Genomic DNA, 26,740 nt, shown 5'->3' with positions numbered 1-26,740 from the left:
AGAACACAACAGGACCTGACAACAAATCCAAGACCGATAGTATGGCACACGACCTCCTCCTACTGGAGAATTGGTCCAGGACCTGGCAACTAAACTTCAATGCCAAAAAATGCAAGGTCATGTACCTTGGCAACAAAAATCCATGTAAGACTTACACTCTTAATGGTGAGATCCTAGAGAGAACTGTAGCGGAACGAGACTTAGGGGTAATCATCAGTGAGGACATGAAGACTGCAACTCAGGTGGAGAAAGCTTCATCTAAAGCCAGACAAATCATGGGTTGCATACGAAGGAGTTTCGTTAGCCGTAAGCCCGAAGTCATAATGCTATTATATAGGTCCATGGTGAGACCCCATCTGGAATACTGTGTACAATTCTGGAGGCCACATTACCGCAAAGATGTGCTGAGACTTGAGTCGGTCCAGCAAATGGCCACACGGATGGTCACGGGGCTCAGGGATCTCCCGTATGAGGAACGGCTGAGTAAACTGCATTGCAAATCTATCCTTTGATATTATCATTAAACGTTCTTTACATCCCTGTTTTGAATATTGTATATGTGAAAATAAATTGATTGATATTATGATTTCAGTTGGTATCCAACAGATTCTGCAATACTGGAAATCAGCTTCAAGATTAAACTTTACCTTTTGGTGGCATTCTTTATGCTTATATAAACGATTTGAACAATATGCGGCAGAAAAACTGCCTTTGAGACAGAGACAATCTAATCAAAATCTTTGGTCACCCTTTGAAGAATACCTGCAATCCGTGTAATTATTTAGTTGAATATGATAATATATGCTCTTGTTCTGTTTAACAGATTCCTGTTTTATATGGCTTTTGTGAACTTTCATTATACCTGAATGTAATTTTGTTTTTTGTTCATTATTTCAAAATACAATAAAAAGATTGGAACTAAAAAAAAAAAATCAACTGCTATAGCCTGTATATCTGCTATTGAAGCTGTGTGACTGTTTTGAAAATTCAAATACACTGAAGAGTTAACACAATTTTTAAAATTTAGATATTTAAAATTTTGTACATTTTTATACACGTCACAAACAAGAAATCACTTTTTAAAAAAGTTTTTAAAAATAAATAAAAGGTTTTCTTAGGATCTATGATAGATACCATCATTCAAACATTACCATTTGACACTTATGTGCCATAAGGTATGGATATCTGCGATCCTTAGTAGAAAATGACATGGGGACAAATTTGTTCCTGTCCCTGCAGGAAATCAATTTTCCTGTCCCTGCGAGTTTTGTCACTGTCCCTGTTCCATTCCTGTAAGCTCTGCCTTAACCACACAAGCCTCGAACACATGATTTTAAAGTGTCTGAGGCTTGTGCAGATGAGGACAGAGCTTGCAGGAATGGGGCAGGGGCAGGAAAAGAATTCATGGGGATGGGAAAATGAGTTCCCGTGGGGATGGGGAAAATTTATCCCCGTGTCATTCTCTAATCCTTAATTTCCTTAAAAAAAAAAAACATTTGTAGCATGCATGATATTTTGAGTTAGTTTCTTTGGTAGGAACAGATAATTTTCCCCAATTTGTCTGATGCCCCCTGCTGCTCAGAGGCTAACTGCAGTCTTAGGGAAAACCCCAATCCCTCACAGTGCCACAAAAGGATGCATGTAGCACTAATTCTATAACAGTATTAGGGCATGATAATCCTTTGTAGAATACTAGTGCAAAGTGGCCTTGGTGCACCAATATCTAGGCGTAACTGCTTATGCCATATCATTGGCAAGTGTAAGCTGTCACACTTTAGTGCACCTTTCAGCATGTACAACTCAAGGTATAAATTGTGCATGTTACTATGCAGAACACCCATGACATACTCAGGGTCCACCCACAGGTACAGCTTACAGTTGTGCGCTGACATGCACCCAATATTTATAGAATAGCACCTAGCATATCTGGAATTGCCCTTATAGCATGTAAATGCAAGGAAGCTTGCACAGGGGGAGGTGCATCAGTAGGGCCTCCATTTTAGGCACTCTAAGACCTCATAGTAGGAACCTATTCTATAATGGAACCTAGACGCCAAGGTTCCATTATAGAATACTAGCATAAGCCAGTATCATCACTCCTAAAACACAGGTACTTGATATAAGCTTGATATAAGAGCAGGTGCCTGGATGCAGCAGGGACACACATGTACCTTCAAATATTCTTGTCTATGTTACATTACATTACATTAGTGATTTCTATTCCGCTTGTGCCTTGCGGTTCTAAGCGGATTACAAATTAGAAGATATCTGGACATTACCGAGATAATTATATAACAGTGATTCTTGTACATTACATAATATAGTTGAGAAGTTACATATAAAGATTCAAGTAGTTATAGGATACAGTGGAGAAAAACAATATGTTCGGGTAATAGAAGAAGATTACCTAGCATTGATTTTTTTTTTTTTTTGGGAAGGTGAGGTTCGAGGGAATGACTGATGTGCTATTCGCAGGGGAGAAGGCATGTACGAGTGGGAGGAGATTAGTGAGTGAGGACGTGTTTTTTGAATAGGACTGTTTTGATTTCTTTTCGAAACACTTTGATGTCTGTTGTTTTGATCATCAGTTTGGTGATGGTGGGGTCAATTTTCGCTGCCTGTGTCGCCAGAAGGCTGTCGTAAAGTTTCTTACGTCTGGTACCATTATGAGGGGGGAAGGTGAATAGGTTCTGAGCTCTCCTTGATCTGGGTGAGTGGTAGCGGTGAAGGCGGTTGCTTAAGTAGCTGGGGGCAGTGCCATGGGTTACTTTAAATAGTAGACAATAGAATTTGAATTGAGTTCTGCCCATGTCCACTCCTGTTTATGCCCTGCTTACAAATATGTGCAAGTTAAGCAGATATTTGCAGAATAACACTTGGATGTTTCACTAGTAGTTATATGTATACACATATACAGTTAATGCAAGTACAGTGGTACCTCGGTTTACGAGTGCACCAGTTTGCGAGTGTTTTGCAAGACGAGCAAAACATTCGCAAACTTGGTGCCTCGTAAACCGAGCTTGCCTCGCTGTACGAGCGCCCCCCCCCCCCGCGATCCGGCATCCCCCCCAGCGATCCGGCATTCCCCCCGCTCGCGTTGACCCCCTCCACCGCGATCCTACTTCCCCCCCCCCCCCCCCGAGCAGTCAATGACACTTCCTTTACCCGACTTGGCACCAGTGCCGGTGCCCGAAGATCCTCCCTCTTCTGGCGCGGCCTGGGCTGGGCGGTGCATCGGAGATCCTCCTTCTTCTGGTCTGGGCTGGACTGGCTTTGAGCATTTGCACATGCTCAAAGCCTTCTGGTCTCGCTCTCTCCGAGACTAAGAGCGAGAGGATCTTCAGGCACCAGCACTGGTGCCAAGTTGGGTAAAGGAAGTGTCATTGACTGCTTGAGGGGGGGAAGTAGGATCGTGGTGGAGGGGGGGAGGCAATGCGAGTGGGGGAGGATGCCGGTTCGCAGGATGGGGGAAGCCGGATTGCGGGTAGGGGTTTGGAACAGCGTCAGATTCCTCAAGGGGGGGAGAATGGAGCAGCGCCGATAGCCTCTGGGGGGGGGAGGAGGTGGAACTAATCAAAGCAGTTTCCCTTACTTCCTATGGGGAAACTTGCTTTGATATACGAGCAATTTGGTTTACGAGCATGCTTCTGGAACAAATTATACTCGTAAACCAAGGTTCCACTGTATTCTAAATATATGCAGTACGTGCATAACCCACATGTAACTGTGAGAATCTAGGTTATAGAATTTACCCTATATAGTCTGTGCAGTTTTATAAAAAGTGATTTTTGCACATAAAAGAGTGTTTTACTTTACATAAATAACATAAACCCTTGGGGGGGGAAAAAAAGAGAACCTGTAAAGGAAACCTGCTATACCACAACATTGCTCATTCAGAGAGCTCAGACAGCTATGACCCTACATATGAAAAGGCAATACTGCAAATATTACATCAAGTCCTAGAACACCACTAATACACACTCTATTGGAAATTCTTGTATAATCCCCCTTTATTTCGGGACCAGTGGGTTTTATGCATCCTTAGCAGCCACTGTAGAAAGCTTCAGATGAATAAAGTCTTAACTCCTCCCTCTGCTAGCATATCCTGGAGCATGCCCCTTGGACCCCAGTCAGTCTTGCTTTCTACATGCCAGCCTGTAGGAGCTTGTCTCTTCTGTTCGTGTTTTCTTTTGCTAGTTTTCAGTATTTTTTTTTTCCATATTTGCTTTGTGGTTTTGCCCTCCTGCTGTGGAGGTTCCCTGCAGGGATATCCTTGCAGCAGGAGATCGCAGACTGTTGGAGAACGTCTGCTTCTGGGGGGTTCTCTGTGTGGCAGTAAGCCCCCTGGATAGCCTGCAGGACAGATTGGGTTCCGGGATCAGGAGTTAGCTCACCCCAGGTTCGTCCGCTAGTGGGTGGCTGAGTGGTTCTGTGACGGCACGACCAGGATCGGAGCTGGACTGCGTGTCTCCGCAAGCTGGTTGCTTGACATATTCGAGGGTGGTGGAGGTCACCAGCCTTGGTGGTTGGGCCAGTGGGGCAGTCAGAAGACTTGAAATTCAGCTTTACAGCTTCCTGAGGTTTTAGATCTCCCTACATGCTGTTCCAGCATTGCCTGCATTTTCTCACATTCAGCACAATGGAACAGTGAGTAACAGACTGACAGCCTGTTTTAGCAAATTTTTTTTTGGGGGGTGAGAGGGTTGTCTTAAAAAGGTGTTTTGGGGTGGTTTCCCTACATGCCTTATCCCTCCCCACCTCTAAAATCCCCAAATTGCCATTTTCTGGGGATTCCTGTTCCTTTCCTGGGTGATTTTATTGCAAAATCGGCACCCACAGTAGCCATCTTGGATTTTTCCCGATTTGAATAAAACTATATTTTTTTTATAGTTAGGAGCTTCGTTTTTGCTCCAAACTTCACAGATGGCCTTCCCAGGTTGGGATGGAACGGATTCATGCCTCTTTTGCAGTGGATGGCTGTCAGATGTGCAGTGGCCCGCGAGGGGGGGCTGTTTGCATGGATGCAGCGCCTTTCACCTCAGGGGAGACCCTCCTTAAGCTTTCTGCCCCAATTTTCATGAAAATCACACCTGGGGGTTCTCGGGAGAGCGCTAGTGGTGTTTTGGTGAAATGCAAGCATGATTCCAGAGAAAAGCCTCAAAAGTCTTCCGAATCCAAACACTCTGAGTCTGAGGCACACAGGGCGGTTCTTGCCACGTGAAATCTTTTTCCTCCAGAATGTGTGAAGAAAAAAAAAGGCTTTATCAGGCATACTTAGTTAAGAAGTACATGCCTGTGGTCACTCCACCAACATCTGAGCCATCCGTGGGGTTTCCACCTCTGCTGGACCTGAGTCACTTTGTTCCCTGATGGGGACACTGGAGCGGAAATGAGCAATGCCTGCAATTGCGTCAGGCAGTCTCTCAATCCCTCTGCTTTCGCAGGGAGGTTCAGTGGCTTCCATAGAGGTGGCAAATTTGTCAGAACTCCGTGATCAGGAAACATGTGGGTACCGGAATCTGGCTGACGATCCTGCAGTACGCAGGTTCTCTTATTACAGAATCTCTGCATGAATTAAAACTGCAGCTGGATCAGCTGGTCCAGGTGGAAGGTTCTCTCATGAATGAGGCCACTTACAGCCTCCTTTCCTGATAGCCATGATGTGGTGCATATCCTGTCGGAGATTTGGGATACCCAGAGGGTCCCTTGAAATGCACTCAGGCTTTATCCCCTGGCGGCTTTGCTTCTCCAAAGGTGGATTCAGCTGTGGCTCAGGTTACCAAGCGTACTTCCCTTCCTTCTGATGGAGGGGTGGTCCTGGAAGATATTCAGGACAGACATGTGGATTTTATCCTTAAACGCCATTTTGATTCGGCTGCGACTGGTGTCAAGGCAGCGACAGCCTAGTCCTTCGTTGCTCGAGCAAGCCTCTTCAAACTACGTCATGACTCTGACACTGTGATGTTGCGTGATTTGGACTTTATCTCCGGGGTGGATTATAAGGCTGAGGCCTTCTATGACATATTGTAGGTTTTCGCCCAGCTGGGTGCTTATTCAGTGTCTGCCTGGAGGATGCTGTGGCTCAGGAAGTGGTCTGGGGATTCCTTCTCTAAGGCCTGCTTGAGCAAGTTGCCCTTTACGGGACAGCTTCTGTTCGGCCAGGGTCTGGATAACCTGTGGCAAGTGTACATGACCGCAAACCCAAGGCTTTGCCCAGGAACAGGTCCTATCCCGTCAGGAGTTCGGGGCATTCCAATTTTCATCTGTTTCGACGTCTTCACCAGTACTCCGGTCCTTCCTCCTCAGGGTAGAGGTGCCCTAAGTAACAGTTCTGATGCCAGGCCCCCGGCCACTCACCCACGAATCGGGAGGGGGTGGTGGCTGTCGACCTTCCGGGCAGAATGGGAGACAGTCACATCTGACCGCTGAGTTTTGGAGGTACTCGGGGACAGGCTGAAATTGGAGTTTTTCCGTCCTCTCTCTAGTTTCCCAGTGCTTTCTAGTTTCCCCTGCAGCCACCCTGAGAAGGCGCTTCGGGTGCAGGCCTCGGCCGCACTCTTGGATCTTGTGGCAATCGAGCCCATGCCAGAGGCCAACTTGGCTCCGGGAGGTTCTCAATAAACGTCATTGTTCCAAAGGCTTTGAAGTTTGGAGACCGTTCCTGGTCTCACAGCGGTCCATGCAGCACTGGAGGTGCCCTGTTTCTGCATGGAGACAATATGTTCCGTCATTGGTTCAGCGGTGTCAAGGTAGTTTCTGACCTCTCTGGATCTCATGGAGGCGTATCTTCATATCCCCATTTTTCTGGCGCACAAGAAGTCTCTGCAGTTTCACATCCTGGGCAGCACTTTCAGTTTGTGGCTCTTTCCTTCGGATTGATGGCACCCAGGACCTTTACCAAGGTGATGGTTGTAGTGGCAACGCATCCTGGTCCATCCGTATCTGGACAATTGGCTGATCAGAGTTCCCTTTCGTGCCCAGGGGATCCAGGTGGTTCAGCAGGTGGTTCACTTGCTGCAGCGTCTGGGCTGGGTGATCAACCTTCAGAAGAGTCACTTGGAGCCCGCCCAGGATTTGGAGTTCCTGGGGGTCCGCTTTCTCACAGGGCAGAACAAAGTGTTCCTTCCCATATCCTATCACGAGAAGATTTGGAAAGTCATCAGATACCTTCTGGCCACTCAGATCCCGACAGCCTGGCAGTATCTCCAGGTTCTGGGGCTCATGGTGGCTACAATCAGTGTAGTTCTGTGGGCTAGAGCCAGAATGCATCCATTGCAGGAGGCTCTTTTGCCCCGATGGAATCCGCACTGGGATTGCACTTCTGCCTTGGACTGCGGCGGCACACATCAGCATGGCATGGGGGTTGCGTTTCCTGTCGCTAACCAGGGGCCTACTGCTCTGGATTTCAGATTGGGTGACTCTGTCAATGGACGTGAGCTTCTCCAGCTAGGGGGGGCAGTCTGTATGTCTGTTCCAGCGCAAGGTCAGTTAGCACTCTTGGAGCGTCAGTGGTCGATCAATCGCTTGGAACAGAGGGTGATTCGTCTGGCCCCCTTGCATTTACAGGATCGTCTCTGTCATCAAGCTGTCCAAGTGTTCTCGGACAATGCCATGGCGGTGGCTTACATCAACTGGTAGGGGCATAAGGAGTCCCTCCCTAAGTGTGGACACTCGGTTGCCCTTTTTGCTGGGCGGAAAGACATCTGGTAGTGCTGTTTGCAGTTTGCATGGTGGGCCTGGACAGAATTCAGGCAAACTTTCTCAGTCATTGGACCTAGGAGAGTGGTCTATTTCCCGGGGAGCGTTCAAGTGCATAGTGCACTGACGGGGGGCACAAGTGTTCAACATCATGGCGACCAGGGCAAACAAGAAAGCCGATCGGTTCTCCAGTCGTCGAGAGGATGGCAGCGGTGGCATGGCCACTCTGGTGCAGGCCTGGCCATAGGAGGGTCTTCTTTACACCTTCCCTCCATGGTCAATCATAGGGCATCTATTGCAGCGTATAGCAGAGCATGTGGGGGCCGGTGATCTTTGTTGCTCCCGACTGGCAGAGGTGACCAAGTTATGCCGACCTGATGTAGCTCCGCTGGGGCCGGTGACTGAAGTCACCCTTACCTCTTCACACAGGGGCTGATCACTCTAAAGGAGTCGGACTGCATTGGTCTTATGGCATGACTCTTGAGTGCGCAGCCTTGATGGCCTGGGGCTATTCTACTGCGGTGATAGCTACACTTCTTCACAGCAAACGGAAGTCCACGGAGGCGGCCTATGTGAAAGCTATCAGGCTTGGTGCACCAGCTGTCAAGAGGATCCTTCTTCTCCCTCGGTTCCTTGGGTGCTGCAGTTTCTGTAGGATGGCCTGAAAAAGGGCCTTGCAGTGGCTTTCCTATGGGTTCAGATTGCAGGCCTCTCCTGCCAGGGTGCTATTGCCTTGAGGGGATCTTTGGTGATTCATCTGGATGAAGTCCGTTTTCTACGGTGTGCAGTTCATCTGAGGCCTCCTTTGCGCCTCATAAGAACATAAGAATAGCCTTACTGGGTCAGACTAATGGTCAATCAAGCCCAATAGCCCGTTCTCATGGTGGCCAATTCAGGTCACTAGTACCTGGCCTCCTTTGTCCGACGTGGAGTCTGAATCTGGTTCTTCACTCCCTGGCTTGTCTGTCTTATGAGCCTATGGAGCAGGAATCCTTGATGGATTTCACTTTTAATACGGTTTTCCTGGTGGCTGATACGTTGGCTCGGAGAGTTTCAGAGCTCCAAACTCTTTCTTGGCGGGATCCTTTCTTATGTATTACGGATACTGCGGTGCTCTTGCATACGGTTCTTTTCTTCCTTTATTTCTGTCTTCCATGTGAATCAGGAAGTTTGACTTCTGGCATTTGTTCCTTCTAGTTCAAAGGTCCAGGACCGGGTGCTGCTGTCCCTGGATGTGTGCAAGCTTTTGCGGCGGTATTTGGAGATCACCAATGAGTTTCTTGTCTCGGACCACCTGTTTGTCCTGGTGGGTCCTGCCTGCAAGGGCAAGCCTGCCTCTAAGGCTACCATTTTGAGATGGACTCGAGCAGCTGTTTCTACAGCTTATATAGCAGCAGGAAAGAAGCCCCCTCTTGGAGAGTGCGGGCTCATTCTACCAGAGGGGTTTCCTCCTCCTGGGCAGCAGGATTTAAGTTTCGGACTAGCCTTTATAACAGTGCCATTTCACTGGATCTAGCACTAAATTTGGGGAAGGGTCCCTGGTTTGCGCCCCCTTCTGACAGTGCAGGCTGAGTCTCCCCATAGCACTGCTTTCCCATTCAGGTTTCTAATGTTTCAGAACCTGTTTTCTAGTTTTGATTGTTGCTGTTTTGCATATGTTAATATGAGTATTGATTTGTTTAGCAGGGAGTTCCTTGTTTTCCTCTCTCTCTGTCTCTCTCGTTTATTATTTTCTGTAGATGTTCCTGGCTGCTTAAAGAGTGACTGGGGTCCAAGCGGCATGCTTCAGGATATGCTAGCATAGGGAAGAGTTAAGACTTCAATCATCTGAAGCTTTCTACAGTGCCTGGTGGCTAAGGATGCATAAAACCCACTGGTCTCAGAATAAAGGGAGGATTTATAAGAAAGATTAGCAAAGGTAAGAACCTAATCTTTCGGACATATCCAATAAAATTCCTATATAAAAAAACAAAGTTTTGTAAAATGCTTTGTATCCTTGTCATACACAGTGCACAAATCAGCCCTAACCTAATACAGAATAAGAGATCACAAATTAGAAGCACATGCAGGCAAACATGCATTTCTGCCTAATCAGTGCAAAATATAGATTTAAGGAATGCACATCCCCCATAGCCTGCATAATCCAATAAATAAACCGAAATGAAAAACATTTTTTATCTAATCAATTTAGACTGCTTTCTTTTACATTTTCGATTTGTTGATCTTCTAGGTTCTCATTTCAATTTCTTCTCTCCTATGTTTTCAGTCCTTACCTCTGTCTCTGACATAGATCTTTCCCTTTTATATTTTTTCTTAATTTCTCCCTTTTGCCTTTCTATTCACTCTGATTTCACCTATCCTCATATTCCCTCTTACACTTCAGTCCTCAGTCTCTCTATTTTCAACTCTCACTTACCTACCTTTTCATCTCCTCCTCATCTGCTCCACAGTCTTAACATTCTCTGAGTATTTATCTTTCTCTTCTTTTCATTCCCTCACCAGCCTCAGATCCATCCTGGCCTCCAGCCACTTTCTTCTGTCTCTTGCTTCCTAACTAGCCTCCAATGTTCCCTCTTTGACCTCTTCAACAGTTTTACCATTTCCACTCCCCCCCCAATCTCCTTTCCCTTTCCATTACATATCAAACCCTCCAGGACCTTCTTACCATCTTTACCCCTTGGCATTTCTCGTTCCTCTTCTCTCCCTTCCCTGGTCTTCCTTCTCCCTCTTTCCCTCTCTCTCCCAAATTGGGTGGAACAGCAGCACTTCTCTTCCTTCTCCTTCTCTCTCCCCAATTGGGTGCAGCAGCATTTCTTTCCACCCCTTCTTCCCTGGTCTTCCTTCTCCCTCTTTCCCTCTCTCTCCTCAATTGGGTGCAGCAGCAGCATTTCTCTCCCCCCTTTCTGGGTCTTCCTTCTCCCTCTTTTCCTCTCTCTCCCCAATTGGGTGCTGCAGCAGCATTCCCCCCGCGGTCTCACACAGCCATCGGTAGCATTTCTCTCCTTCTCTCCCCCACCGGTCTCACACAGCCGTCGGCAGCATTTCTCTCCTCCTCCAACCCCTCCCCCCGGGTCTCACACAGCCGTCGGCAGCGCAGCATTCACAACTCGCTGCTCCTGCTTGCTTCAGGCCTTCCTTGCTGCTGGGTCTCATCTTATTTCTGTTTCAACAAAGGCAGGACCTGGCAGACCGAAGCAAGCAGGAGCAGCAAGTTGAACGCCTCCCTCCCTGCCCTATCTTCTGCCGTACAGCACCAGACATCCTGTACTCATGCGTATGATTTTTGTTACCAACATGCATCACCTTGCACTTATCCATGTTGAACCTCATTTGCCATTTCGCGGCCCATTCCTCGAGTGCGTTTATGTCTCGTTGTAGGTCTTCGTAATCCTTCTGTGTCATCAGAACTCTGAATAGCTTTGTATTGTCTTCAAATTTAATCTAAACTAAACTAAACTAAACCTTAAGTTTATATACCGCATCATCTCCACGGAAGTGGAGCTCGACATGGTTTACAAAACTTAAAAATATAGGAAGAGAGAGGAGAAAGATTTACATGGGCATATAAAAAGAGGGGATGTAACAGGAGTAGAGATGTTATATGTTAGAGAAAAGTCAGGTTTTCAGTTGTTTTCGGACTAGTTGGAGGGAGCCCAGGTTCCGCAGCGGGATAGTGAGATCGTTCCAAAGGCCCGTGATTTTGGAGAGGAGGGATCTTCCCAGTTTACCTGCGTGGAGGATGCCGTGTAGAGAGGGGAAGGATAGTTTATGTCTGTGGGCTGATCTGGTGGTAGCAGGCGTCAGGGTGAGGAAGGATAGAGGGATTAGGGGCGGAAGGATGCCATGAATGATCTTGAAAGCGAGGCAGGAGCATTTGAAATGAATTCTGGAAAGTACTGGGAGCCAGTGAAGGTTGGTAAGTAGTGGGGAGACGTGATCAAATTTGCGTTTAGCAAAAATCAGTTTGGCTGCAGTATTCTGGATCAGCTGGAGTCTGCGAAGACTTTTTTTGTTAGGCATAAATAAATGGCATTACAGTAATCGAGTTTGGATAGGATAATGGATTGTACAAGGACAGTGAAATGTTTTTGGTGAAAATAGGATCTAACTTTCCTCAGCATATGGAGGCTGAAAAAACATGATTTTGCCAAGAAATTCAGGTGATCGCTGAGGGAGAGGGAGGAATCGATTGTGATGCCGAGGACCTTGCTTGAGAACTCAAGGTGCAGAGCAGGGCCTGTGGGTAGTGTGAAGAGGGTGGGCAGGTGTACTAATTTTGGGCCGAGCCAGAGTAATTTTGTTTTTGATTCATTTAATTTCATCTGTACAGAGAGGGACCAGGCGTGAAGTCTCATTATGCATGAAGTGATGTTCTCTTGGAGGTTTGTAAGGTTCTGATCTGTTTCGAGGAGGATAAGAATATCGTCTGCATATGTGTAAATTGTTTCAAGGGGGGATAATTTGAGGAGCTTCAGGGAGGTCATATACAAGTTGAAGAGAATAGGGGATAGGGGAGAACCCTGTGGGACACCGCAGGATGGTGTCTACGAAGCGGAATTGGAGCCGTTTGCGTTGACAATGTAGGAACGAGCGCGAAGGAAGTTTGAGAACCACTTTAGGACAAAGGAGTCTATTCCTATCTCAGAGAGTTGGTAGATTAGTATGTCATGGTGCACGACGTCGAAAGCCGCGGAGAGATCGAACTGTAGAAGAACGGCAAATTTGTTTCGAGCGTGTAGTTGTTGCACCTTTGAAATTAAGGAAACTAGGAGGGACTCGGTGCTGAAATTGGGCCTAAATCCGTATTGGTAGTGTTGGAGAATGGAGAATCTCTCTAGGTAAGAGGAGAGCTGAGTAGCGACTATGGTCTCTAGAAGTTTTGTTAAAAGAGGGATGTTAGCTATGGGGCGGTAGTTCGATGGTAAGGAGGGGTCTAGATCGGGTTTTTTCAGAAGAGGGGATAAGGCAATGTGTCCCATTTCTGTGGAGAACAGGCCCGATAGTAAAGCTTTATTTATAAGATTAGTAAGGGAAGAGATGGCCTGCGCAGGGATGTTTTCGTAAAGGTAGGATGGGTAAGGATCTAGGATGCACTTGCAGGATTTAAGTTTGAGGCAAAGTTTAGAGATCTGGGGCTCGGATACGAGTTCGAAAGTAGTCCATGATCTGTCAGCAGGTATAGGGTCAGAGTCTTTCGGAGGAAGAGAGTTGTAAGAGATAAGTGGGGGGAACGAGCTCTTTATGGTAGTGATCTTCTCGTTGAACAATTTGGCTAGGTCATTTGGAGAGGGGAGGGGGGGAGGGGGAGGTGTCGTTTTTAGAAGTTAGGTTTCGCCAGATGTGGAATAGTGTACTGTTTTGATTTTTTGACCTGGAGATTTTATCTCCATATAAATTCTTCCTAGCTTTTTTTAGTACGGAGTTGTAGAATTTGATTTTTTTCTCTCCAGGATTGCCTATCTGAGGGGGATTTTGATTTTTTCCATTTCCGCTCCAGGGCCCGACATTTCTGTTTTAATTCCCTGTGGTATGGGAGATACCAGGGAGCCTTATTAGAGTAGGAGATGGGTTTAGTGGCTAGAGGGGCAAGAGCACGGTATGTGGTTTCGGAAAGAGTCACCCAGTTGTGCCAGAGTGAGTCTGGGTCCGTGTGGTTGGGAAGAGGAGGGAGTTTGTTAAGAAACTGGGACCAGAATAATTCACTTGTGATTTTTTTACGGTAGGTGATGGAGTGTGTGGCTCGGGTTGGGGTACCAAGGTCTGACATGAAGACAGGGAGGCAGAAAGAGCCTAGGAGGTGATCGGACCAGGGGACATGTTCCCAACGGGTCTCATCAGTGGAAGTTTTGTGCTCGGTCAGGTCAAGAAAGCTGATGAGGTCAATGGAGTGTCCCTTTTCGTGGGTAGGGGTGGGAGGTGGAGCAGTGAAGCCTAAGGAAACGAGGAAGTCTTTGAAATCAGTTGTGTCCTTGTTGGTGTTGTCATCTAGATGAAGGTTTATGTCACCAATGATCAGTAGTCTTTGGAATTTTAGATAGGCCCTTGTTATGGTCTCAAGAACAAGGTCAGAGGATTTATTCCAGGGGGTGGGGGGGCGGTAGAGTAGCAGGATGCCTAATGGGTGGGGATGAAGTTCGTCATTGATTGAAGCTAGCATGAATTCTAAGGAAGGATGGCTGCCCTTTTCGAGGAGCTCAACATTAAAGAATGATTTGTAGAGAAGGGCTAGACCTCCTCCTTTCCGGTTTATTCTGGGAGATTTGTGCCTCAGATATGTGTATTTAAAAATATTAATAAAGATGATTGAACTTAAAAAAAAAAAATTCTGGGAGAGAAAAGACCATGGTAGCCCGGGGGACAGAGTTCATTTTGAGTGAGTAAGTCGTCTTTTTCGATCCATGACCTCGCTTGTTGTACCAATTGCTCGGTTGTTTATAAATATGTTGAAGAGCACGGGCCCGAGCACCGAACCCTGCGGCACTCTACTCATAATGCTTTTCCAGTCCGAGTATTGTCCATTTACCCCCACTCTCTGTTTCCTATCCATCAACCGTTTTTAATCCACATGAGTATTTCACCCTCGATTCCAGAATATTAAGATTCTGACATCATCTTTAGTTTTGCTGCTTGGAATGATAGGGAGGATAAGGCCATAGCAAAGAGACTGAATGAATTATTTACTTCGGTCTTTACAGAAGATGTAAGAAATCTTCCTGAAGTGGAAATGGTTTTCAAGGGTGATGAGGTAGAAGAATTGAAAGAAATCTTGGTGAACCTGGAAGATATACTAAGCCAAATTGACAAGTTAAAGAGTGATAAATCACCTGGACTGGATGGTATACATCCCAGGGTACTGAAAGAACTCAAACATTAAATTAGTGACCTGTCGCTAAAATAATCTATAGTACCTGAAGATTGGAGGGTAGCCAATGTTATGCCAATTCTTAAAAAGGGTTCCAGGAGAGAACCGGAAAAATACAGACCAGTAAGCCTGACCTTGGTGCCGGGCAAAATAGTAGAACTAATTATAAAAAATAAAATTGTGGAACGTGTAGATGAACATGATTTAATGAGACAAGAGTCAGCATGGGTTCAGCCGATGGAGGTCTTGCCTCACCAATTTGCTTGACTTCTGGATAAAGGCAAGCTCAATATTTTGAAATTAAAATCATCAATTTAAGAAAGCATTTAAAGCAAAACAGTAATGAAAAAATTATTGAATTTATATAAATCAAGATAAGGAGGGAACAAGGGCTAATATGTGCTGGAATCAGTTTAATTCCCCCGATTGGGCAACTTTTTGCAAATTATTTTCTAAGTATGCCAAAACAAATTGTCAACTTGATGATTGCCCTTCAAAGTTAATGAGAAATGCACCGCTTTCTTTAAAATCAAAATTTGCTTTCAAGGACAAGTACAAACAGCTTTTCATGTCAGGAATTAACAAGGAAAAGAAGTTCTGGAAATGGTTTTTAGCAAATCTAGCATCTGGTGGAGCAGCAGGAGCAACATCTTTATGTTTTGTATATCCTCTAGACTTTGCAAGAACTAGATTAGCTGCTGACATCAGGAAAGGTCCAGCGGAACGACAATTCAGTGGCTTGGGTGACTGTATTATTAAAATTGCCAAGTTGGATGGGCTCTGTGGTTTATATCAGGGATTTGGTGTTTCAGTGCAAAGAATCATTATGTATCGAGCTTCTTACTTTGGCTGTTACGACACCATAAAGGGAATGCTTCCCAGTGCAAAGAATATCCCAATTATTATTTCCTTTTTCATTGCTCAATTTGTGACTATATTCTCTGGGATACTGTCCTATCCCTTTGATACTGTGAAAAGACGCATGATGATGCAGAGTGGTGAGGCAAAACGCCAATACAGTGGAACCATTGACTGCTTTGTGAAGATCTTCCAGCAAGAGGGATTAAAGGCTTTCTTCCATGGAGCCTTCTCCAATGTCCTTCGTGGAACCGGAGGTGCTCTAGTGCTGGTTTTCTACGACAAGATACAGGAGTTGCTTGACCTTGGCCTTCCAAGTGGCTCAGGCTCTGATTGCGAAAGTGACTTAGCTGTCAGATTTGTTTTTTATTTATCTTTTTGATTATATTATGGTCCATGTTCTAGTTAAAGTGCTAGTCAAAAGCTAATGTTTTTTATTGATTAAAATGCTGTGAATCATTATATTGTACTTACAGATAAAGCTACAAAAAGTACTACAAATATTTTCTGCCATATAATGCCCATAATAGTGTTTCCTTAGTCATGCATAACTTGTATTTCATATGATGAAAAAAATAAACAAATGCAACACTGAAATGAATTATCTTAAAAAAAAAAAAAAAATCAAAATTGTTTGAGTGGATAATGTCATTATTAGAAACAGTGATGTTTCCAAGGGAAATAGGTAAGATTTTAATTACTCCAATTGTAAAAGATTCTAAAGAATCTATTACTAATATAGCTAATTTTAGACCAGTTGCCTCTATTCCATTATTTACATAAGTGATTGAAGGTTTAGTCAATACACAACTTGTGGATTATTTAGATAAATTTGAAATTTTACAAAATTATCAGTCTGGTTTTTAATCAGGATTTAGTATGGAGATAGTACTGGCCTCATTAATTGATCACATTCATACCTTGTTTAAAGCGGGCTCAAGTGCAATAATCTTACAACTGGACTTGAGCAGTGCTTTCGACTTGGTAGACCATGACATTTTATTATCATGTTTGGATTCTATTGGAATCTCAGGAAAGGTATGGAATTGGTTCCAAGGTTTCCTAAAAAATGGGTCTTTAACAGGTTGTTAGTGCTGGTCAGTTGTCCGCTTGATGGATAAACGAAAGTGGGGTTCCTCAGGGATCACCACTTTCGTCAACTCTATTTAATATTTACTTAGCACCACTGGGTCATTTTCTTTATAGTTTACAAGTAAAATTTTTCATTTACGCAAATTAAATTTTCAATATTGATCCCTTTAACTGCATTTACACCAGAAATTTTAAATCAGATTTCTTTCATTCTTACACAAGTGAAATTCTGAACTTCTAGTTTCAAATTGAAATTGAATCCAGATAAATCAAAGTTTTTTCTGGCTAGCCCTAATGATAAGCTTACTGAAATGATGTTGACGGTAAATGGTCAAACTTATTCAATAGTCCCTACTTTAAAAATATTAGGAGTTACATTAGATTGTACTTTATAATTTAAGGCTCATACAGATTTACATTACATTACATTACAGATTTCTATTCCGCCATTACCTTTCGGTTCAAAGCGAATTACAAAAAGAGTTATGGAAGAAGGGTTACAAAGTTAGATCAGAGATCGTTTCCAAGAGAGGGATACGTAGGATCAGGGGTTAGGGAGGGGATGGTAAGAAGGGGGTATTCATGGTATTAAGCTTTATTAAGGGATTTCTTGAAGAGTATAGTTTTTATTTCATTTCTGAACATCTTGTAGTCTGGGGTTGTTATCAATAGGTTGGAGATTTGGTTATCTATTTTTGCTGCTTGAGTGGCTAGTAGCCTTCATATAGTTTTTCTGTTTTACTTCTTTGATTGGGGGGTAAGTGAATGGGGGGGTGTTTTTCTATGCCTGGTAGAGGTGGTTTGGATGAGTTCGGTGTAGTGCGTGTCATTGAGAGCTCTGATTGGTCGAAAGGAATGAGGATGGTGATGTCATCAGCATAGCTATAAGAGGTTAGGTCTTATTTGTTCAGGTAAATGGCAAGAGAGGCCGTATATAGGTTGAAGAGAGTAGGGGATAGTGGAGAACCTTGTGGTACACCACAGGGGTTGGACCAAGGTTTGGATTTTTCTTTGTCTGATTTTACTTTGTATGTTCTGGATTTTAAGAAACCTTCAAACCATGAGTAGACTTTATCTGAGATGCCTATTGAGTCCAAGATTTGCAGTAGGATGTTATGGTCTACCAAGTCAAATGCTGCCGTCAGGTCCAGCTGTATGAGCAGCATTTTTTTTCCAATGCTGAGGTGTTGTCTTGCTGTGTCGATAAGGGAGCCTAGTAGTGCCTCTGTGCTGAAGTTAGTACTGATGCCGGATTGTATGGGATGGAGTAAGTTATGGTCCTCGAGATAGTTGGTGAGCAGTTTGGCTACTAATCCTTTATTTATTGATCAAAAGATGTTTTATTACTCTTTGGAAGTTGCATACCATTAGAAAATATTTTGATTTTATATCATTTAAAATACTGGTTCAATCGTCAATTCTTTCAATATTAGATTATTGTAATGCTATTTATTTGGGTGCTCATAAAAAAACAACTAGTCGATTAAGATTAATTCAAAACACAGCTATTCGTTTGATTTTTAATTTAAAAAAACATGATCACATCAGCTCATATTATCAAAAACTTCACTGGTTGCCGTTCGAGGCTAGAGTGTTGTTTAAATTTGGATGTATTTGCTATAAAGTTTTATTTGGGTTAGCTCCATCTTATCTTGTTGCTCATTTTAGATTTTTTTAAATGTAAAAAAATATACGTAGAACCGGTTAGTTTTATTTTTCTTCAGCGAAAGCGTGCCGTTTTAAGAAATTTTTAGATAGGACACTGGCTTTTCAATTGGATGAATTCATGTTTGAATGCTATTACTCTAGCCCTCACTTACCATCAATTTCGGAAGGATTTTAAAATTTATCTATTTAAACAATACAATATTTAATAGATTTCAAAATTATTATGATAGGCAGATTTTTTATTATTTTTATGGAGTAAGGTTTAAAGTTGCTTATCTATTTTAGTATAAATAATCTGTATTGTGCATATTTTATTTTGAATAAGTTAGGGCTGTACTTTGTTAGTTAGTATCTTTTATTGAATTGTGTTATTTCCATTTATAAGACATTGTTATTTGGATCTGTATTTTAATTACTTGATGTAATTACTATTGTGTAAACTGCCAAGAACTGATGGTTTGGCGGTATATAAAAATAAACTATTATTATTATTATTAGTGTATCTAGATTTCCAGAAAGCTTTTCATAAAGTTCCTCATGAGAGGCTCCTGAGAAAATTAAGGAGTCATGGGATAGGAGGCAATGTTCAATTGTGAATTAAAAACTGGTTATCGGATCGGGGGCGCTGGTGAGCACCGTCTATGATGGACTCATGGTAAGAGAGCTCCTGCACCAATTTAAAATAAATCGAGAAAAACATCCTACTTTAAGGTTTATTCCTCCCTCTTTGGAGCATTACTTCTTTTGCTATTATGTCTACTGCAAAACCTGGAAAGTGCAAAAGCACAGAGCCCTCTTCTCCACAGAAAAATGTGGATGGAAAATCAGATGAGGCCTCGTCAGCATCCATCATGGAAGAACTTAGATCAATTTGTGATCTCATTTTAGACACGAAGCAAGATATCTCCGATATGAGAGAAGACCTAGCTAATTTACAGGAGGAGTTTAGCAATGTTAAGAAGCGCACCATTACTTTGGAAATGAAAGTGCAAGCATCAGAGGATTCAATTAAACTTCTGCAAAAACAAACCTCCCACATTATCCATCTCGAGCTAGCCCTCGAAGAGGCTAATAACAAGGCTAAATGTAATAGTTTTCGTCTTCTCGGCTTACCGGAGGGGAGAGAAGCATGTGATATCAGGATTTCGTAGCGGCCCTCTTGCCTGAGCTGCTTTCCTGCCGAAACTAAAATCGAGTTTGATACAGCATACAGAGTGCCGCAACACATGGCATCACAAACAGCAAAAAAGGAACAATAATAGTTATTAATACAGTTTCAAAAATGGCGTTTAGAATCCAAAAGTAGAGTAAAATAACTCAGCATAGGGAAAAACCCTTTTATAAACTTTCATAGAATCAATCATTGCACCATCTTGTTAGAATAAATGATTTTTAAATAACTTCATAGATTCATAATGTGAAAATAAAGTCCAAAGTCCAAAGTTTTGTGAAAAGCTAATATAAGTAAACAGATTTAGTTTCAATGTCTCTGCAGCGGTGACCCAGCGGGGTTCTGACGCGTTTCGCCGTCCTGGCTTCCTCAGAGAACCCGCTAATGCTGTGTGTGACCTTAAAAAATAAATCCTCCTTTAATAAGAAACAACAAGAAAGATACATAGTAACATTTTACAAAGAGAACTTTTAACAAAGAAAACTTTTAACCAAACACTCACAGACTTGTCAGTTGGGTACCTAATTCAAAAGGGAAAGAAACTTCCTCGTGTTCTATGACATGAACTTACCTCCTTCAGCAAACTCAATCTCCTGCAGAAGCCCGCATGGTGTGCACACTTCCTCACTCATACAAAGCGTTTAGGATTAAAAAAATCATCAAATCTCATTGGCATATCCTCCAGGTTCATAAAAGTCTCGCCCAACCCCCTATGTTTGCTTTTTCTAGAGGCAGAAATCTACGTGACCATCTCACCACTTCCCAATATATTAGTCATCACACTAGCACTCCCCAACATCTTAAAGGCCATTTTATGTGTGGAAACTGCACTATTTGCTCCCATGCGTTAGTTACAACATGCATCAATCACCCTATTTTGCCTAAAAAGCATATCCTCCAACAACATACAGACTGCAATACACAGAAAGTGGTGTATATGATTATATGCCCATGTAATTTACTTTACATTGGCCACACCACTAGAAGTATCAAAGTTCGAATTACGGAACATTTGAGCAAAATTAGGAGGAACGATTTAAAGGCTCCATTAGTGCAGCATTGGCTTTCTGATCTTCAGTTCATAGTACTAGAAGTGGCTCAGCTAAAGAGAGGAGGAAATGTCCAAGCTTGGTTGTGGAAAAGAGAGCAGAGATGGATTTACCATTGGAAGACAGTCACCCCTGCTGGGTTAAACCATGAAGTAGAATGGTGGGCGTTTCTTCACAGATGACAGACAGCCTCACACTTCATAAGTACAGGGTGCTCAGCAGAGCATTCATGTCATAGAACACGAGGAAGTTTCTTTCCCTTTTGAATTAGGTACCCAACTGACAAGTCTGTGAGTGTTTGGTTAAAAGTTTTCTTTGTTAAAAGTTCTCTTTGTAAAATGTTACTATGTATCTTTCTTGTTGTTTCTTATTAAAGGAGGATTTATTTTTTAAGGTCACACACAGCATTAGCGGGTTCTCTGAGGAAGCCAGGACGGCGAAACGCGTCAGAACCCCGCTGGGTCACCGCTGCAGAGACATTGAAACTAAATCTGTTTACTTATATTAGCTTTTCACAAAACTTTGGACTTTGGACTTTATTTTCACATTATGGAGATTTAAGAATTACTTCATGAATCTATGAAGTTATTTAAAAATCATTTATTCTAACAAGATGGTGCAATGATTGATTCTATGAAAGTTTATAAAAGGGTTTTTCCCTATGCTGAGTTATTTTACTCTACTTTTGGATTCTAAACGCCATTTTTGAAACTGTATTAATAACTATTATTGTTCCTTTTTTGCTGTTTGTGCTACAATTTCCTTTGGAACAATATTTAATTTATTCAATTACCCAGTTGTATTATATTGGGCAACACATGGCATGCCACAACAAATTCCCGAGGCTGATCGTGGTAACTCTTCTTCGCCAATCTCAAGTTCAGATTCTCCTGCAGAAAGCAAAAACCTTCTCACCGATCATCTTTGAAGGCAGTAAGTTACTACTGGTGCCAGACCTATCAAGGGAATCTGCGAAGAAGAGGAAGCAACTGCTTGCCTTCAGGCCTAAACTAGAGAGTTGCGCGGGGACAGAAATCCCACCCGTCCCCGTGAGGAATCCCTCCATCCCCACCCGTCCCCGCGGGGAATCCCCTCCGTCCCCGCCCGTCCCCGTGAGGAATCCCCTCCGTCCCCGCCCGTCCCTATAAACTTCAGAAATAGTTATTTCATTTAATTATGCTACTGAATTAAAGGCTCTGGTAGAAACCCATTTACAAATAAGCAAAAAGACTTTATTAATTTGGAAATATTAATTGGGAAGAATACATACTTTGTAAACGGGTTTCTACCAGAGCCTCTTTTGTTTATAAATTTTTATCAACACAACTAATATACTACTTTATCCTGAAGCAAAATAAAAAAAAAAAGAAAAGAAATAGAATTCTTTTCCTACCTTTGTTGCCTGGTTTCTGCTTTCCTCATGTTCTCATTCAGTTCCTTCCATCCACTGTATCTCTTCCTTCTGCGTCTTCCATTTGCTCTGTTACTGTGCCTCTCCCTTTCTCCCCCTTCCAAATTGGTCTGGCCCATCTTTTTCCCTCCGCTCCCCACATAGTCTGGCATCTCTGTCTTCTTCCCTGCCAGCGTCTTCTCCCCACTCTCTCTTCCCCATTTCCTTTCAGCGTTCTTCTCCCCCCCCATCTTCCCCATGTCCTGTCAGCATCCTTCTCCCCCTCTGTCTTCCACATGTGCTTTCAGTGTCCTTCTTCCCCCTCTGTCTTCCCCATGTCCTTTCAGTGTCCTTCTCCCCCCTCTGTCTTCCCCATGTCCTTTCAGCATCCTTCTCCCTCTCTGTCTTCCCCATGGCCTTTCAGCGTCCTTCTCCACCCACCCCCCCGTCTTCCCCATGCCCTGTCAGCGTCCTTCTCCCCCTTCTGTCTTCCACAAGTGCTTTCAGTGTCTTTCCCCTCCCCCCCCGTCTTCCCCATGGCCTTTCAGCGTCCTTCTCCACCCCTTTGTCTTCCCCAGTGCTTTCAGCGTCCTTCTTCCCCCTCCTTCTCTCCCGCCCCGGATGCAGCACAGCCGGCCAGGTCCCCTTATTTTTGTGGCGCTTCCCCGACCGACCGACCGACAACAGCCCCGGTCTGACAAACCTCCCTGCCTTTAAACTAGAAGGTGGGGGTGGTGTATGTACGAAGGACAATTATAGAGACCACCCCCGGCAAAAGAAAAGATGTGATAGTAGTAAAGGCTGCAACATAAGCAATATCAGCAACTCATTTCTTAGTATTGCAACGGAAAGTGAAACGACACAAAAATCCATACGAAAAAGGAGATTATCGCTGAAAAATAGCTGGAAAGCGATGACCACAAATGCTCGCAGTCTAAGCAACAAAGTTCATGATCTGCAAGCCCTGATATTAGAGGCAGATCTAGATATTGTTGCTATCACAGAGACATGGTTCAGTGAATCACATGGATGGGATGCAAACATACCGGGATATAATCTTTTTAGGAAGGACAGAGATGGTCATAAAGGTGGAGGAGTAGCTCTCTATGTAAAGATCAATATCCAAGCGACCGAAATGCAAGGGACCTGGGGAGAGGAAGAAGCGATATGGATTGCTCTGAAAAGAGAAGATGGAACTTCTATCTACGTGGGTGTAGTCTACAGACCTCCGACTCAATCGCAGCAAATTGATAAGGATCTGATTGTGGATATCCAAAAGTTTGGAAGGAAAGAGGAGGTTCTGCTGTTGGGAGATTTCAACCTGCCGGATGCGGACTGGAATGTTCCGTCTGCGGAATCGGAAAGAAGTAGGGAGATTGTGGATGCCTTTCAAGAGGCTCTGCTCAGACAAATGGTGACGGAACCCACAAGGGAAAAAGCGATATTGGATCTGGTCCTCACAAATGGAGAGAGTATTTCTAATGTTCGAGTGGGTGCTCACCTGGGTAGTAGCGATCATCAAACGGTTTGGTTTGATATAACGGCTAAAGTGGAGAGTGGCCGCACGATACTTAAAGTCCTAGATTTCAAACGTACGGACTTTAATGCAATGGGAAAGTACCTGAAGAAAGAGCTGTTAGGATGGGAGGATATAAGAGAAGTGGAAAGACAGTGGTCTAAGCTGAAAGGAGCGATAAAAATGGCTACAGACCTTTATGTGAAGAAAATCAATAAAAACAAGAGAAAAAGGAAGCCGATATGGTTCTCCAACCTAGTGGCTGAGAAAATAAAGGCGAAAGAGTTGGCGTTCATGAAATATAAAAAAACCCAAGAAGAGGAGAGCAGAAAGGACTACAGGGTGAAACTGAAAGAAGCCAAGAGAGAGATACGTTTGGCGAAGGCACAGGCGGAAGAACAAATGGCTAAAAATGTAAAACAGGGAGATAAAAATTTTTTCAGATATATTAGTGAAAGGAGGAAGATAAAAAATGGAATTGCTAGGCTGAAAGATGCTGGGAACAAATATGTGGAGAGTGATGAGGAGAAAGCAAATGTGCTAAACAAATACTTCTGTTCTGTGTTCACAGAAGAAAATCCTGGAGAAGGACCGAGATTGTCTGGCAAAGTTACACGAGAAAATGAAGTAGATTCTGCGCCGTTCACGGAGGAGGGTGTTTATGAGCAACTTGAAAAACTGAAGGTGGACAAAGCGATGGGACCAGACGGGATCCATCCCAGGATACTAAGGGAGCTCAGAGAGGTTCTGGCGAGTCCTATTAAAGACTTGTTCAACAAATCTCTGGAGACGGGAGTGATTCCTGGGGATTGGAGGAGAGCGGATGTGGTCCCTATTCATAAAAGTGGTCACAGGGATGAAGCAGGAAACTACAGGCCGGTGAGCCTCACTTCAGTTGATGGAAAAATAATGGAAGTGTTGCTGAAAGAAAGGATAGTGTATTTCCTTGAATCTAATGGGTTACAGGATCCAAGGCAACATGGCTTTACAAAAGGTAAATCGTGCCAAACGAACCTGATTGAATTTTTTGATTGGGTGACCAGAGAGCTGGATCGAGGACATATGCTAGATGTAATTTACTTGGATTTCAGCAAAGCCTTTGATACAGTTCCTCATAAGAGGCTGTTGAACAAACTTGAAGGGCTGAAGTTAGGACCCAAAGTGGTGAACTGGGTCAGAAACTGGTTGTCGGACAGACGCCAGAGGGTGGTGGTTAATGGAAGTCGCTCGAAGGAAGGAAAGGTGACTAGTGGAGTCCCTCAGGGTTCGGTGCTGGGGCCAATCCTGTTCAATATGTATGTAAGTGACATTGCTGAAGGGTTAGAAGGAAAAGTGTGCCTTTTTGCAGATGATACCAAGATTTGTAACAGAGTAGACACCGAAGAGGGAGTGGAAAATATGAAAAAGGATCTGCAAAAGTTAGAGGAATGGTCTAATGCCTGGCAACTAAAATTCAATGCAAAGAAATGCAGAGTAATGCATTTGGGGATTAATAATAGGAAGGAACCGTATATGCTGGGAGGAGAGAAGCTGATATGCACGGACGGGGAGAGGGACCTTGGGGTGATAGTGTCCGAATATCTAAAGGCGAAAAAACAGTGTGACAAGGCAGTGGCTGCTGCCAGAAAGATTCTGGGCTGTATAAAGAGAGGCGTAGTCAGTAGAAGGAAGAAGGTGTTGATGCCCCTGTACAGGTCATTGGTGAGGCCCCACTTGGAGTATTGTGTTCAGTTTTGGAGACCGTATCTGGCGAAAGACGTAAGAAGACTTGAGGCGGTCCAGAGGAGGGCGACGAAAATGATAGGAGGCTTGCGCCAGAAGACGTATGAGGAGAGACTGGAAGCCCTGAATATGTATACCCTAGAGGAAAGGAGAGACAGGGGAGATATGATTCAGACGTTCAAATACTTAAAGGGTATTAACGTAGAACAAAATCTTTTCCAGAGAAAGGAAAATGGTAAAACCAGAGGACATAATTTGAGGTCGAGGGGTGGTAGATTCAGGGGCAATGTTAGGAAATTCTACTTTACGGAGAGGGTGGTGGATGCCTGGAATGCGCTCCCGAGAGAGGTGGTGGAGAGTAAAACTGTGACTGAGTTCAAAGAAGCGTGGGATGAACACAGAAGATTTAGAATCAGAAAATAATATTAAAGATTGAACTAGGCCAGTTACTGGGCAGACTTGTACGGTCTGTGTCTGTGCATGGCCGTTTGGAGGAGGATGGGCAGGGGAGGACTTCAATGGCTGGGAGGGTGTAGATGGGCTGGAGTAAGTCTTAACAGAGATTTCGGCAGTTGGAACCCAAAGCACAGTATCGGGTAAAGCTTTGGATTCTCGCCCAGAAATAGCTAAGAAGAAAAAAAAAATAAAATAATAATTTAAATTGAATCAGGTTGGGCAGACTGGATGGACCATTCGGGTCTTTATCTGCCGTCATCTACTATGTTACTATGTTACTATGTTTAACCGCGAATCTAAATTTCCTTCTTACAGCTGCTGTAAGAAGGTAATTTAGATTTGCGGTTAAGGGCAGGGAGGTTTGTCGGACCGGGGCTGTTGTCGGTCGGTCGGGGAAGCGCCACAAAAGTAAGGGGACCTGGCCGGCTGTGCTGCACCAGGGCGGACCGCCCCCTCCCTTGGTAGCCACTTGAGACGCGAGGCTACTCTACTCTCCTTCTCCTTACCTGCCCTGCCTGCAGCACAGAGCCGAACGGAAGTCTTCCCGACATCAGCGCTGATGTCAGAGGGAGGGAGGGCTTTGTTTAAGCCCTCCCTCCCCTCCGACGTCAGCGCTGATGTCGGGAAGACTTCCGTTCGGCTCTGTGCTGCAAGCAGAGCAGGTAGGGAGAAAAGCCGCGCGACTTAGTACATCCAGCCCCGCAGGAACCCCGCGACCCTCGGAGGCGTCCCTACGGGATCCCCGCAACCATAGGGGGCATCCCCACGGGATTCTCGCAACCCTAGGGGGTGTCCCCACGGGATCCCCGTGACCCGAAGGGGGAACCCGCGGGATGCCCGAGGGTCCCGCGGGATTCCCGTCGTCCCCGTTCCACTCTCTAGCCTAAACTCGCAGCGATTGGCGCCAAGCATGGCATGCTTTATCCAGCACGTATGCGAGTCACTTTTAATAATTCAACCAAAGACAACACTAACCCGGCGGACTTGGCTGATTTTATAGAATCGATTCACCCTACTACAATCGACAAAACTTGATCAGGACATTGGTTTACTGGGCTGATTTATATATAGCTTCAGGCATAATCTCTTCTCATTGTGCTCAGTTTGTAGTCTAACAGTATAAAGTTAACACTCTGTATCTTACTGTGATACCCTATTTTGTATTACATACCGTTTCTTCTGAAACCAATGTTTTTCCTATAAATACATTGTTCTGCTGGTTTCCCTCTGCCATAAGTTCCGTCTTCCCTGCTCGCCA

General features: G+C 44.1%; 2 protein-coding genes across 2 annotated transcripts in view; both read left to right on the top strand.

Annotated features, from left to right (window-relative positions):
* Positions 1-26,740, top strand: part of BOK (BCL2 family apoptosis regulator BOK) — a 291,427-nt gene that overhangs the window by 223,792 nt on the left and 40,895 nt on the right. The gene's annotated exons all lie outside the window — the stretch shown is intronic.
* On the top strand, positions 14,958-15,800 carry LOC117366855 (ADP/ATP translocase 4-like). Its single transcript, XM_033958816.1, has one exon. The coding sequence runs from the start codon at positions 14,958-14,960 to the stop codon at positions 15,798-15,800; it is 843 nt and encodes a 280-aa protein (XP_033814707.1).

This window comes from Geotrypetes seraphini, chromosome 9 (assembly GCF_902459505.1).
Source record: "Geotrypetes seraphini chromosome 9, aGeoSer1.1, whole genome shotgun sequence".
In the NCBI taxonomy this organism is placed as follows: domain Eukaryota; kingdom Metazoa; phylum Chordata; class Amphibia; order Gymnophiona; family Dermophiidae; genus Geotrypetes; species Geotrypetes seraphini.
Note: the sequence above shows the minus strand (reverse complement) of the source record. Positions and strands in the feature narration are given on the sequence as shown.